The 14,643-nt window shown below is 47.3% G+C and overlaps 1 protein-coding gene across 1 annotated transcript in view; it reads right to left on the reverse strand.

Moving 5' to 3' along the window:
* Positions 1 to 14,643, reverse strand: part of CACNA1I (calcium voltage-gated channel subunit alpha1 I) — a 164,515-nt gene that overhangs the window by 16,605 nt on the left and 133,267 nt on the right. The window contains exons 15-27 of the mRNA XM_062568957.1: positions 13,319 to 13,521; positions 11,750 to 12,166; positions 10,706 to 10,806; positions 9,528 to 9,651; positions 8,627 to 8,695; positions 7,394 to 7,578; positions 6,892 to 7,018; positions 5,651 to 5,776; positions 5,075 to 5,164; positions 3,985 to 4,177; positions 2,733 to 2,884; positions 983 to 1,092; positions 229 to 362 (exon numbers count right to left, since the gene is read on the reverse strand). Coding sequence (XP_062424941.1) covers positions 229 to 362; positions 983 to 1,092; positions 2,733 to 2,884; positions 3,985 to 4,177; positions 5,075 to 5,164; positions 5,651 to 5,776; positions 6,892 to 7,018; positions 7,394 to 7,578; positions 8,627 to 8,695; positions 9,528 to 9,651; positions 10,706 to 10,806; positions 11,750 to 12,166; positions 13,319 to 13,521 — 2,031 coding nt within the window. The remainder of the gene's footprint in view (positions 1 to 228; positions 363 to 982; positions 1,093 to 2,732; positions 2,885 to 3,984; positions 4,178 to 5,074; positions 5,165 to 5,650; positions 5,777 to 6,891; positions 7,019 to 7,393; positions 7,579 to 8,626; positions 8,696 to 9,527; positions 9,652 to 10,705; positions 10,807 to 11,749; positions 12,167 to 13,318; positions 13,522 to 14,643) is intronic.

Genomic DNA, 14,643 nt, shown 5'->3' on the forward strand with positions numbered 1-14,643 from the left:
AAGATCTCCTCATCTCCTAGTCCTTCACATCCTGTGAAAATCACTATATCTAAACAACCAGCTTAAGGAAGCCAGAAAGCCATAGTCTTTAGGCTGTCCCCTTCACACTCCCCTGCCTCCCCCCAGAGTTAGGGACAGGAGGAGTCCATGACTCTATAGTCAGTGCTCAGTGCAGAATCCCAGCCTAAGTATGCCTACACCACTGCCTCCAGCCAGCATCTGTCTCACCCCGGGCGATGCGCAGCACTCTCATGATCCGGATGATAGTGGGGTTAATGGGTAGAGCAGCATTGATTTCAATCTCTTCCAATGTGATTCCCATGACAGACAGCAGCACAATGGCCAGATCTAGCTGGTTCCACCTTAAGAAGAAAAATTAAAGAAAATAAGGGAAGACAGAACTTTTCCACTTCCCTGAAAGAGAAAGCATATTGTTTCCACTTTAACCTAAACATTCCACTTTAACCTAAACACTCCTAAACTTTCCAAGGCCCTACTTTGAGTCAGCCTATATGGGCTTTTGTAGACAAACAGAGATATACTTTGCACACACCCTGAACAGCCAGAGGCAAGCCAAACTGATTTGAAAGTGTGGAGTTATGTTACTATGGTGCTATACTTTGACTAATAGGCTCAGCTTTTTATGGCCTTACTACCTCAAATCAGCATGGTTATATATGTTCAGTTTCAGCACACTTTCAGTTTGGCTCAAGGGCAAAAAAAGACCCACGCTGTCTCTAACTCCACCTCCTTGCTGTCTAGCCTAGTCAGCGGATGCCAACAAAGAGGCAGTTTTTGTACAACTATTATGTAGGCATTACAACTCATGTAGGCTGTAGCTAGGTCCATGCTGTACAGTACAGGGAGGCACTCAGGGCACCCTCTGCTACAGCTTCACACTCCAGATAAGGATCCATCCTCAAAATCTCCACCCCAAATCCAGCTGTCCCACAGCCATGGTTGACATAACCCCTCTGCTCACCTGTCTTTGAAGAATCGTCGCAGCCCAAATGCCACCAACTTGAGCACTGCCTCCAGTACAAAGACAGTGGTGAACAGGTAGTTGCAGTACTTGAGGGCTGTCTCCAAGGACTGCCAGCAGAAAGAGAGGGTGAAAGAAGTGAAGGGAGAACAACACCAAGCATGTAATCTGTGGGGGCTCTCCCGAGCACCAGAAATTCATCAGCATAGAGGGAAGCTGCCCCAAGCTACCTATATCAATGAGGAGGCTACCTACTATGGGCAACCTTCAGCTGGCCCCTCTGCCCTATGTTGCTCTAAGAATTGTTTATTGCTCCTTTCTCCTGTACTGCTCAGTATAAAAGGGAGGAGGAAGCGATCATGAGGAGAATTCAACAAGTACCATTAGCTTTCTCCACTATCCATAGCCTATGCCACCCGGCTACTGTCCTGTTAGTGGCACTGACATAGCTATGAAGTGAGGCAGAATGGCCATTTCTGATGGAAGGAATTTCCTCTCTGCTTTGAGCTGGGGCTGGTGTGCGCCATATCTCTCAGCTGTGGACTACTGGTTCTTCCATGTGTGGCCCCTTCTCCACCACCAAGGACCAGCAGGCAGCATTTAGTGGCATGTCTACTGAAGAGGTTCAAAGCTCTTTGCCAGAGTTGATTAGGGGAGCCTGAAAGCACGCTGGCATGGCTAGACCTGTTTTACAGAGGAAGGAACTGAGGAGTAAGGAAGAGCAGTGCTTGCTCAGGAACAAAGGCCTGGCATGAGGCTGAAAATAGGTAGTGGCCGAGAGTTCCTGCAGAGCAGAATTATGGGCACCATAAAGAGAAGATAAAAGGTAGACAGATGGGCAAAATGGGCAAGAAACATAGAGGAACTTGGCAGTGGATTTGAATGATGACAGAGATTCAGTTCCTCATCAAAGCCTGAGCTAACTTGAACAGCACCTCCTCAGACACCACAGTTGTCACCTAAATCAACTGACATGCCACTGAACAAATACCCATTTGTCTACATAAAGAGGTAGAAATTCCTTTCTATATATGCAGCATGTGTTCCTTCCAGAGGTCTGCCAGGAACTGAGTGACCTGAGTCTGAGACTGAGAAACTTGGTCTTCCCCAGCCTAAATATAAAGCTTCTTCAGCATTCAAGGCCCTTTACTGGCAATAACTAACTCCCTGCAGCTGAGAGAGGCTCTGTTCAGCACTTGCTCCTGCAGTTTCTCTTGTGAAAGAAATGTGGTTGGGTAGAGAGATCTCATTTCGTAAGACACAACCAGACACTTTAGTCCTCACACGTTAGGACGCGTGACAAGAGAACTGGACTGACATTTGGAAATCTGATGCAAAGGCTGAAGCTCCCGAAGCACTATGTTGCTTCCACCATTCTTCCTTTTGGGGTCCAGAGGAAGATACAAAGTGGACTAGATAGCTAGACTTGCGCAATGCACACACTCACTTAATAATACAAAGCTCAGAAGCCTAATTCCACAAAGCTTTCCAGGGGTCTAACTCTTGCTAGGATGCCTAATTATCTACGGATTTCAATGGATAACAAATGTGTGAAGAGGGGCTACCTTTCTGGATGCATACCAAATTCTTCTCATAACTATGCCTTACTGAATTAACTCTTGCAACACTTTCACAGTATTTTTCAGACACTCACCTCTCCTACCTATTCTGGTGAACAGTGATCATCAGAAAGCTGCAGCAAAATAACATAATTACTAGAGGCAGGGCTTATCTCCATGATCTCACTCACCACAGGTTGGTTGTAGTGCTCCAACGACATGGTGACCACGTTGAGGCAGATGATGAAAGTGATGAAGATGTCCAGATAGTGGCTCGTGCAGACTGAATGAATAAGGAGGCGTATGGGGCAGTAGGTAGCATAGTACGGCAAACGCTGTGCCTCTTCAGTGGAAAGAGGGAGAGGGGAAGAGTTAGGAGGAAATTGGAAGAAAGAGAGAGATGGGCAAGACACACCAATCAGGGAACAAGCACAGAAGTGGGGATAGGTTTTGAAACAAAAAGGAATGAAGGAGAAAGAGAGAGAGAAAAGAAAAGGATAGGTAAGAGATAGAGGACATAGGAAGGAAAAAATTAAAATACCATAAAAAGAGGAAAGTAGAAATGGGGAGAAAAATAAATAGAAAAAAAAAAGAAAAAGAGTGATAGGAAGAAAATCTGTTAGTCTATGTTTGTGGGAATGGTGCTAAATCAGCATTTCATGCCTCCACAAATTAAGATCACAAATGATAAAAAGGAGCAGATGGTTCCAGGAGAGACCCCAGGGTGTCACAGAAGAGAGGAAAAAAACTGGAGCAGAGGAAAGGAAAGCATGCCCACAGGCTGTGAACGGAAGAAAACCATCAGTCTGGGGTAGTAGTGATGATTTCCAGGGGTGAGTGTGCCTTTGTGATTTTTTCCTATGAAAATAGAGAAGAGGACAGAAACACCAGGGAAAGGGCTTGCTTCCCTCCAGAGGGTCTGGGAGACCAAGGAGTGACTCCACAAAACTGATGGAAAGAACTAGAAACAAAACACAGGGGTGTTTTTTCCCCTCCCCCATATTTTAATTTTGGTTTAATCATGAAGGACAGACTGTCCAAGTCTTCCCCCAAACACAAGCTGGGGTACAGGATGCCCAGGTAGGTCTGTAGAAGCCCTGGAGGAGTACTGATATGCATAAGATCTGTGCTGATGGTGCATGCCTGTACACACACTCATGTATTTTTGGCATGTGTTATTTCCTGAGGGGCAGAGTGCTAAAACCCAAGAGGCTTCACTGGTGCTCCAGCTTCCTAACAGACCTCTTCAGCCAACCCCCCCTCCCCTTCCTCAGACTGCCGCGGTGTAGTGCATAGCAACGGAGCAGGGGTGCAGGGAGGAAGGCTGAGAGCACGGCGTAAGCGATGAATTTCAGGAACCAGTCCAGGAAAAAAAAAGAAGAGGAGGTTTTTCTCAGAAAACCTTGGCCTACGAACCGACCAAACACTTAGGCTGTGCCTTACTCCTTCGCTTCTTCTCCAGACGCCGCAGGCGCTTCTCCTCCCGCCGGCGTGCCTCCTCAGCCTCCTGGTGCTGCCGGCACTTGTGGAAGTTCTCCACCACCACCCCCACGAACATGTTGAGCACAAAGAAGCTGACGATGAGGAGGAAGGAGATGAAGTAGAGGAGCATCCAGGGGTTGTTGTTGATCACTGGCTGGCGGAGGGGCAAGAACAGAGACACTGTGTTTGGCTGGCTGGCGGTATGGAAATGAAGGGGCTGAAACCACTGTGGCAACTGGCTGCCGGGGAGGTGCGGTAGAGTTATGGAAATGAGGGGAGGAGTGGCTACAGGCAGAATAGGGCCAAGTAGGCAGAGTAACTTACGATTGGCTGATTGGATTTTGGCACCAGCAGGTAAAAACAGAGCCTGCCTAGATGGAGCGGATGGAGGTCAAGGGCAAGGGTTCGCCTCTACAAAGTCACCCACAATTCAGATACAATCCCACCTACAGATGGTAAACCCCAGTAAGCAGTAAAATGGGCAATCCAGGCATCAGAAACACCTCCAGCTTGAGGGCAAAGAGAGACCATATCTACACGCCAGTAGAAGCACCTTGTGTGGAGGTTCAGAGGTAAATGTAACATCACCCACAAGGTTAAGGCCTACAGCACGGCACCAGCCCTACTGTAGTCAACTGTAGTATTGTCCTTGCCTTAGCAGTGGAGGAATAGTGGCCAGCAGCTGAACAGTCCTTGCTTACAGAGTATTGGAGTAACCATCTATGGGGCTGGAGGAAGTCAGCACACCCAGAAAAGCACATGATACTGTTGCCAAGTCTTTACGAAGTGGTAAGACCTGCTGCTATGCAATACAAACTGAATAAAGGGTGAAAATTGCTACAGTCATCCACGGGACAGCCACAGTTGCCCTTCCCTGCATGGACATAGCCTAATCCTGACCCACTGCAGCTGGGTGAGCGAAGAATTCAGAAGAGCCCTAAAAGAGCCTCCTTATCAGAGAGAGGTGTCTGAAGCAGTATGTTGCAGCACAGTTCCACCTTACTAGCCTGAAGAAACTCGAGAAGGTCCTTTTGTAAGGAAGTTTTTGTACCTGCTGGTCAACAGCCACAGCATCTAGTCCGTTATACATAATATTGACCCAGCCATCCTTGGAGGCCAGAACAAAGAGGGACATCAGGGCCTGCAACACACAAAACACACCATATGCAGAGCAAGTGTATCTGGCAGGCAGAGAAAAATTAGGATTTTATATTCTAACACATAGTGTTGAAATTCTCTTCCTGCCTGTGTCTCTGCACAGATCAAAACCCACTCCTAACACTGTGAATGAGAACAAGGGAGGGACAGGAAGCCAAGGGCAGCCTGACCCACCACAGGAGAGAGGTCTTGGAGAACATCTGTTTCATAGCATGAAGAGAAAGAAAATTAAGCTCTCTGCTGCCACCCCTTTTCTTCCCCTTTGTAACCTGTAAGTGTCATCCTGATATCATCCACTAGTGGCAGACATTCTGCACTGATATCCATGCAAAACAACCCCTCTCCTGATCCTGGCCTGGGGATCAGCCTTCTCAGGCACTGCATCTGTGCCCTGCAAAGGGGCATATAGAGAAGGAGACAAGCCATGAGCTGGACTCACACCAAAAAAGGGGGTTATAGGCACACTCACCTGTCCCAGGTTGTCAAAGTTGTATTTGTGGTGCACCCACTTGTAGTTGGCGGCCACACAGTCAGACCTGTTGGTGATGTTCCTGACGTCAACTCCCAGGCAGTGGTAAAACTTTCCCTTGAAGAGCTGCAGGAGGGGAGCAACTCCATTAGCTCGTTTCCTCCTCCAGCTGTGTCCCTTCTCCCAGGGCACACAGAGCATCAAAACGCTCCTGAGATGGCAGATGAGCTGCAGAGCTCCTTCCAGCTGTGAGCCAGGTGGAAGAGGACAGATATCGAGTACAGACTCCCACATCATGCATTGCTAAGGACCGAGGGCCAACCTGCTAAACCCACATCTGGCTTTTTAGCCTCTTTCGTTGCCCCAGGTCAGTAGTGACTGTAAGTTCTCACCATCTGGAAGCCATTAGGGCAGCCTTTTGGAGCCCAATTAGAGCCAGTGGCCCAAGGGACAAAAAGTCTTCTATTCAGTCCCTTGAGCCATGCAGTCTCCCCTTCTGCTTCCCAGTTACCAAGTGAGCTGAAGGAAAAAAAGATCTCATCTGAGGTTAAAGAACCAGAAAAAAATATCCCCTCCTTCTCAAATACTTTTTTGTAAAACTGCACTGATGTGGTTCTTCTGCCCAGGGCTCCTTTCCCCATATGGAAGATACTGGATTGTGCATTTGTACAGACTCATCAGAACAGACTAAGTATAGCGCATTCTCCGAGATGGAAGTAACACCCACGCCTGTGCTCCTCTGCAACGCAACAGCCAAAAATAAAGAGGATTAAATAAAAAAATAAAAGAAGATTGTGGGTGGATTTAGGGCTCAGAGTGAGGGGGAGAAACAGAACTGGCTGCAGGCAGGGATCATACAAACAGGCTCTGAGCTACTTACCTTTGCAGCACTGTGTAGATGTGCCCAGCATAGTCTTGTCCTATGCCAGTCCTGGCCTCTCCCTATAGTGCTGATCCAAACCCTGCCCTCCTGCTAGCTGCGAACATTAACTCCCATCTCACACATCCAGCCACATTTGTGCTTGCTGAGCTCCAGCTGCTGTTGCCAAGGGCTGTGGGGACATTATGGTGGGTGACAGAAGAGCTCAGAGAGGTGGGTGAGCTGCTGCAAGCTTCCTGGCTTGCCTGTCCCTCCTGCTCTGTTCACTTCCCTATGCCCGATTCAATGTTTGGAGATGCAGATTCCCTAACCTAGGGGTGCGGGGCATGGAAGGCAGTTTGCCCAATAACAACAACCCTACCTGCACACCCAGGATGCCAAAGATGATGAAGAAAGCGCAGCAGATGAGGACAATGTTTCCTATAGGCTTGAGAGATGAAATGAGTGTCTCCACCACCAGCTTCAGGCCAGGGGCTCGGCTGATTACTCTGGAAGGCAAGGAAGGTGAGGGGTGACAGAGGGACAGGGAAGTGATGCTTGCCCTGAACTATGCATTTTCAGCTCCATCTCTCCCTGTGCAACAATCCTTCAGTGGAAAACACTCCAGAGGCCAACAAGCCTCTTCCATTCCCATGGTTCATTGTCTAACAAGGTACCTCCAAGAGCTGAAATGCTAAGGAGAATGTCTCTGTAACAAGCACACTTGCTACCTGTGAAATACCACGCTTTGCTTGGCACAGCTGCCAAATGCATGCAGGGCCATGGCCCACTGCTCTAAGCATAGTGGGGTCTGATTTTGGGACCCCTCCTGGGGGCAGAGTGGGAAGGTAAGAGGGCTGAACAGTGCACAGTGGGGCTCTGACCGGAGTGGACGTAAGGTACGCAGCAGCCGGAGGACTCGCAGCACCCCCAGGATTTTGGCACCACCAGCGGAGGCCACAGAGACCACAATGTCAATGAGAGACACAAAGACCAAGAAGCCATCCAGGATGTTCCAGCTGCTGCGGAGATAAGCCTGATCCCCAAAATACAGGCCTAGAGAGACCACCTGCAAGAGAGGGGAGAGGACCACGGGTTAAATGGCTCATCTTCATGTTGCCTTGTAGAGGACAGCCACAGACAGAGCAGGAGGATGGAAGATAGTTATTAACTTCACCCAACACTTCCTGAGGTAGCAGTAAGGACTCATTCTGCAAACTTCAATAAATCTCACTGCCTCTTTTTTTTTGCTGAAAGGCTGTGAAGGAAGATGTCTTTGGGGAAAGCAGTGGCATGTAACTGTAGAAATAAAAGGGCCATGCTCTGGAATGACATTTCAGCAGGATTTTCATGGAGTTTTCTCACCTCTCCTCTGCCTCCCTGAGCAACAGAACACCAAAGAGAACATGGCTGGGAAGGTTCATGGCCACTTCATAGATCTGGGGTAATTCTCCCTGTCCAGAGCTCATCCTTTTTTTGGAAGGTAAAATTGGGCACCGACATCTGTACTGTGATTCCTAAATGAGTGGTTTGATTTCCAGCAATTCTGAACACCAGCAAGTACTAATGACAGCAATGGCCTTAGAGTTGAACACCCTGAAAATCATACCCTTTGTTAGATATGAATTTTAGAGTGTTTAACTTAAGGTACCCAGCTTTGAAACTCTCTTTACTCAGTTTTGAGACTCCTTCATCACAAAAGGGGAATAGCAAGATTTGCCCACTGTTGTAAAGCACTTTGATACCTATTGAATAATTATCTCAACTAAAAGCATTTTATTAATGTTGTTGTTGCTATAGCCTTCACTCTTGACCTAGAAGAAAAGGAATGGCCATTTGACCTTATGACAAAATTCGTATCTGAAGCCCAGCTATTCCTCCCAGACATTAACATCCCTGTGGATTTCAAGACTAGGATAAATGTCCTTTCTATGCCAGACTAGAGGGGATTGAACCCCAGGCAATATCTGCCCTTACCAAGGCAGGGTGCAGGGCTGATCCATTGAAAAGATGGAGAGATTCTGGAAGGGTGCTGAGCAAACATAAACCATGTTGCTCTTGTCACATGGGGAAAGGCCTCTGAGTAGCCTCTGAGTAGTCCATCTTCAGTAACTTACCTTCAGTGTCATCTCAGCTACAAAAATTGCTGTGAAAATGTAGTTGGACACAGTAAGAAAGATTCTTTCCTACAAACAAACAAACAAAAATTCAGAGAAAAGCCCTAAATGTATCTCAACTTCTTCCTGTTGTTCTGAGACCCCTTTTATGAAGTTGGTATCTTTAGCTTTCCTGTGAAGGGTCTGAAAGTTGAGGGAATAAAAGCACTGCTCCCTGGCAAAGGTAAGTGCTGGTTTAAGATCTTACACTCTGACTCTACCCTGTGTCACAGATCGGACAAAATCCCACACAGCTCTGTGAAAACACAGCGGAAGGGGTATGCAATAGTTCCTGCAAATCAATGCCTCTTAGTCCTGATCAGAGTCCCCACTGCCCTGGGACTTCATCCTAAAGCGCTCCTGCTGTGCTGTGTGTAAGCACAGTATATTCTGTGGGACAGCTAAGGCAGAGGTGCAGGAAAAGCCATTGCGTTTATCATCTCAGTCACCTCTTTGGCATGCCAGTCTGAGCCATCACTAAGTTCAGCTCAAAAGTACCGTACATGAATGATTACGTACCATTCCCACTGAGGCTGTGCTGCATATGGAAGTTACTTCTTTGTTTTAGTTTCCAGTCCCTGTCCCTTTGACAAGCTATCCCTTACCAAGGTAGCCTGTGGGACTCTCCTGTCTTCTAATAGAGGGAACTAGGATTACCCTAATATAAAGAGGGATTGCCCTATTATAAGACCCTGCAGCAGAACCACACATGATGTGAATTACTAATTCACAGGCATTTGAATAGATGTGTGGGAGTTAGTGTTTAATGCCAAGGTTTGTCCAGAGGCTGTATCAGTGCCAGGAGCACTTATGAGCTTCTGTTAGAGGTCATGCTAAAAAGTAGGAAAGAGGGAATTCTCACCGTGCTTCTGTGTTCAATCTGTGGTCTCTCCAGGGCAATGGTGATGCAGTTCAGGAAGATGAAGGCCAACACAACATAATCGAAGAGCTTGTGAGCGATGACTGTTTGGCAGAGGAGACGAAACCTGCAAAATAAATCCAAGCAGGCACGTGTGCCTTGGGCAGAGTTATATACGGAGCTATGAGGATGGAATAGCACATTCTAGCCAAAACTGAGCTCCGACTAGAGTCATAGTAGCTTTCCTGTCACATATACTGATGTCCCTTGTCCTGGCAATATCATAGAGCAGTTCATGGTAACACAGCAAGTCTGTAGGAGAGCAAGGAATTGAATCACCATCTGCCACCCAGTGCCTGAGTTGTCTCCTACCCACTACATCATTGTGCTTCTCTCTTGCCCGGCAGAGGAGAGGTTGAGTCTCCCTCCCACAGTCAGAGCTGCCTCACATTTTGTACTTCTTTACAGCAACCAGCCACATCCTGAAAGCTGAGGAAATGCAGGTAGTCTGGCAGTCATGGGGAACAGATCTCTGGCTGCTCTGAAAGACACTGTGCCCATTAACACAAGTATCATATGGAGCTCTCCTCCATGAGCTATAATGAAACCCCATTCTTTCCGAGAGGTGATGCACTCTTGTTTGAATGCTGTCAGATAAGGCGCATGGACATTTTATTCTTATGGGAAGACAACTTCAGCAGGAAGAATTTGTCCTAAAATGTTTTTCTAGACACAAAGAATACTAACTTTGCTCTAAAAGATATAATACGGCTGCTGATAAACTGGAACCAGGATGGAAAATGAAATGATTGCTCTTGTACCGGGGAGGTAATATCAGTGTTATGGAGTTGTTAATAATGCATTTCTCTTTCTTTTTTAGTTAATATCAGTATTCCCTGTCTTTCTTCGCTATAAATATTTATGATTCCTGAAGAGAAAAATTGAATGCTCCTAAGGGAGGAAAAAAATCACAACAGCCATTTAGGATTCTCCTCTTCCCTTTCATCTTCAGAACAAGGAAGAGAAATGCTGTTTGGCTGGAGAAGTGGAGATGGAGGAGACAAAATGTATTTTTACCTGATAAGCTTTAAGTTACAACCTAACATCCAGCTTATCGGATGTTGCTGCTGCTGCAACAGAATCTGTCTCCTCAACCCTCTACTAGCAAAAATAGCACAAACCTGTTTTGTGGAGAGAAGAGATATATAGACCAGTCCTCTCGTAACTCACACCAGTCTGGCTTGTAGACTTCCATCATTTTCCGGATACGAAAACACAGGCTCTGGAGGGACGCAACAGAAGTGACTATCACTGGTTATCTTCCCACTTGCCTAACAAAGGCACTCTTTCTTTCCCATCTGATCCTAAAACACCACTACCTGGAGATCCCCAGACACACCACTTCCACAGGTCTGCCTTTCGTTAGCCCGTGAATGAAGAAATGGACTCAAAGAGCACCAAGCCACTGATGAGGAGTTGCTCTGCTGAGGTCTGCTTAACTCTCAGAATCTGATTTCAACCCCAAACTGCATAGAAATGAAACTGTTGGTGGCCTTCCTAACGCAGGATATTGTCCACAATTTCTTCTCACAGCTGTGGAAGTGGCTCTGTTACATTGGTATAGCATATCCTAGATACTTCAGCTAAATGAGAAGCAGAGATCCCAGCCCAGAAAGGCCAGGAGAGGATGGCCTTCTGTTGCACTTGGGCTCTGAGGTGACTTCATTTTACAGGATATATTTCTGTTCAAATCTCTACTGACTCTCCCTCCATTTTTTCCATCCTTTGATTTGCTCACAGTTTGGCATTGAGGGCTCCTAGGCTGGCACAGCAGAATTTACTTGCCTTATCTCTTGTGTCTGTACTTGGTGCTCTGATCTATCAGCATTGTCTTGGCAAAGCGCTTGCTTCTCACGAAGCCTGACCTTTCCTAACCTGCAGAAATCACTGGCTGCACTACAGCCTCTGAACAACCATGCACATGCCTCACACTTGTTTTCCTCACACCATCCACCTGTATGACTGCCTTGCAGAGAGTCCAACAACGTGGTCTGGGCTTGTTTGGGCTTAAAAGATCCCACCTGCATTAAATATCAGCCTGCAGCTTAAAGCATCTTTTGCAGCCTCTCCCAGCCATTTGGCAGGGCAACATAACATTAAGGATGGAGTTGGTGTTTCCCGCAACACTGAGGTGCAACCTCAGATTCCTTGAACCAAATACTCACATAATCTATCTCCTCATCATCCTCTCCCCGCTCCTTGCGATTGTTCATCTTTGGGAAGATCTCTTTCGCAATATTGGGCATTTTACCATTACAATCCTGATGCTCGCTGGCTCCTGATGCTGCCCCTGGCTTACGGGTCACTCTGTAGCCAGATGGGACTGATGCCAACTCCATCAGGTCACAGGAGCCTTTGTTGTCCAGGGAAAGTGTTCGGCGGTGATGAGACATCCTTCTAGTCCCATCTTGTCCCCCATCTCCTGCCCTGTGTCTCTCCCCAGAAAGGAGAGATTCGTGCTCAGTGGAGGGAGGTTTGTGTTTCAGGCTGTGTCCCCGAGCCAGGCTGTTCCAGCTGGAGCGGCGGCTCCCCCAGGCCCCGCTGCGGCCCCAAGCACCATAGTGGGAACTGTGGGAGCTGGACTGTAAGAGAGCGGGACAGGAACTCAGTGACTCCAGCCACAGGGAAGGTGGATACTGTTGTATTTCAGATCATAGACTTGTCCCTAGGCCCCTAAGGCAGGAGACTGCCTGTTTTGGCCCTCAAGGAAGTTGCGTGGTGCGAATTTAGCAGTCACCCCTGTAAATCTGAAAATAGATTGGTAACAAGTCAGTAATAGTGGTGGCTGTGATTATTTTACAGCACCATCTGGGTGTGAGGCATTTACAGGGAAAGAAAATAATAGAGACAAAGGCCAGGTACCTGATGTTGTCACTTACACAAGTACACAGCAGGAATAAAGCTTTCCAAAAATCTGACTGGCAGTACTTTACACTGCCCTGGGGTAAAAGGTAACACAAGGTACAGGGGAGATGGATAATCTAACACACCATCTTTGAATATAGTGATTACAGTAAAAGGAAGACATAAAAAAACAGGCTTATTGGTTACAGTCTAGTCCCACTGCATCAGCAACAACTCATGCAGCACATAGCTGTCAGCTCAACAGGGGTATGAGCCCTTTCAGCACCAGCACACACCTACAAAGCTGTGTGCATCAGAGGGCAGAAAGCCCTGAGGCTAATATAACAAGATGGACATGTCTGAGATGTGTTGGCTGAACAGCCTGCAGTGTTTGGGGAAGTGCTAAGGGGCAACAGTGCCTGCTGTGGGAAGCTCCAAGTCAAAGTTTCTCTCTGCATTTGAACAAATGCCATCTGTTAGGGATTTGGCAATTTTGGCATCACCTAGACTCTTCTGCGCTCTCAACACACTCTGAGGATCACCTAGGAGCAGGGCACCATTGCTTTTTGTCCTGTGCTTTAGGCAAACAAGGGAAGGACAAGAGGACAAGATATTTCACTCTAAGAGGAAGACTCTGTCTGCTGTCCCCTCTCCAATCAGAAAAATTAAAAGAGCTGAGTCTACACTCTGCAGAATATAGGTTGATAATGGAAATATAGATCAATAATCTGGACTGACCTGCCTTCCTAAGGACAGGCTACGCATTTGTGTCAGGAAATCTGTGGCAGCAATGCAGTTTTCCAGTGCAACCCCCAAATGATGGCATTAACAGAATTAACAGAGTCCTTGGGCTTTGAAAGAACAATACCACTTGCTGCTCATTCACTCACCAACGATCGCTGGTCATAGGTCATTCTCCCCAGGGACATCACACTACTCTTCCTAGAACCAACAGCAATATGAATCTGGTCTGGCTGCAGGGAGTTGCGTGAGTTGTTGGTGACTCCCCCAGAAGCCACTGGTGGGTTGGAAGAGGGCAAGGATGGGTCCAAGTGTCCATTTGGTGTCACAGAAATTGCACAGAGCTTGGGATCTAGATGGGAAAATGCACGGAGAGGAAGCAAGAGAAAATAAGGCTGCTTTCTCACCATCCAGCAACTGTTTCAATATCTAGGCTGTTGAGCCATACTGAAATCCAACACTGATTCCTTCTGATTTAAGGCATTGTGGTAAAAGTGGTCTAAACTGTGAAGATTTTGAAGTATTCCCCTCAAACCCCAAAACTGATGCCAACACCACTTGGGGCCAAAGGGATGAGCAGAGCGCCAGTCAGATAGACTCAGGTTGACAGGCAGGGCAACAGGCCAAACCCTAGCAGCAAGGGGAGGAGAGCATCCTTCCACGTGCCAAGAGTATGGGGAGGACCCCTGCTTCTTCCGGTCTCAACAAATACTGCCGACTGTCAGATAGCTGCTAGCTATTTAAAGCAGTTAAGTTGAGATACTGAGGAAGAGACAAAGATAAGGGAAGACCTGAAACCATTGATGCTTTAGGCTCACCTTAAAATTCCTGCGATCATATTCTTCTTGCCAGTCTATTCTACTACACTGAGGCACTTAAAATAACTTATTATTTACCTTTAAGATCCAGGACACCTTTGAGAGGTCTTAGGTGCTGTAGAAGACCATTCGCATTTTTCAATATGGATGGAGAGGCTGTTTCAAAGCCTGATAGGACTGGAGCAAGCATTTTGTTTGCCCTATTGCATCCTAAAGCTTATCTATCCTGCATGGCGAGTCCTGCACTCAGTGTTAGGGCCCTGAGTGCGCCAGCAGGCTCTGTTACCTATCCGTTCTCCTAGGGGTAGGGCTGCCTGCATTCAAAGTCAGCTCTGATACTATGCAGCCACACAACCTTGGATCAGACTGCTGTGACATCAGCTAGGTTGTGCGAATGAGCTATGATAAGCCAAGCCTTGAGTGTTTGCTCCTTGCCCTGGGAGCTGCATTTAAGCTCAGGCTCATGCTATTGGTCTTTTCCTGGGCTACGCTTTAAATATGCTTGTGCCTGGCCCGGTACTTTGCCAATCCTGACTTTGCCTTGCTGACTTGACTTCTTGGCTTGACTTTGGACCTGCCTCATCACTATGGTCTTGCCTGGCAACCACTGAGCCTGCTACTGTCACCAGGTCTGCTCTGCTCACCTTGTGCAGGCA

Source organism: Rhea pennata, chromosome 1 (genome assembly GCF_028389875.1).
Source record: "Rhea pennata isolate bPtePen1 chromosome 1, bPtePen1.pri, whole genome shotgun sequence".
NCBI lineage: Eukaryota > Metazoa > Chordata > Aves > Rheiformes > Rheidae > Rhea > Rhea pennata.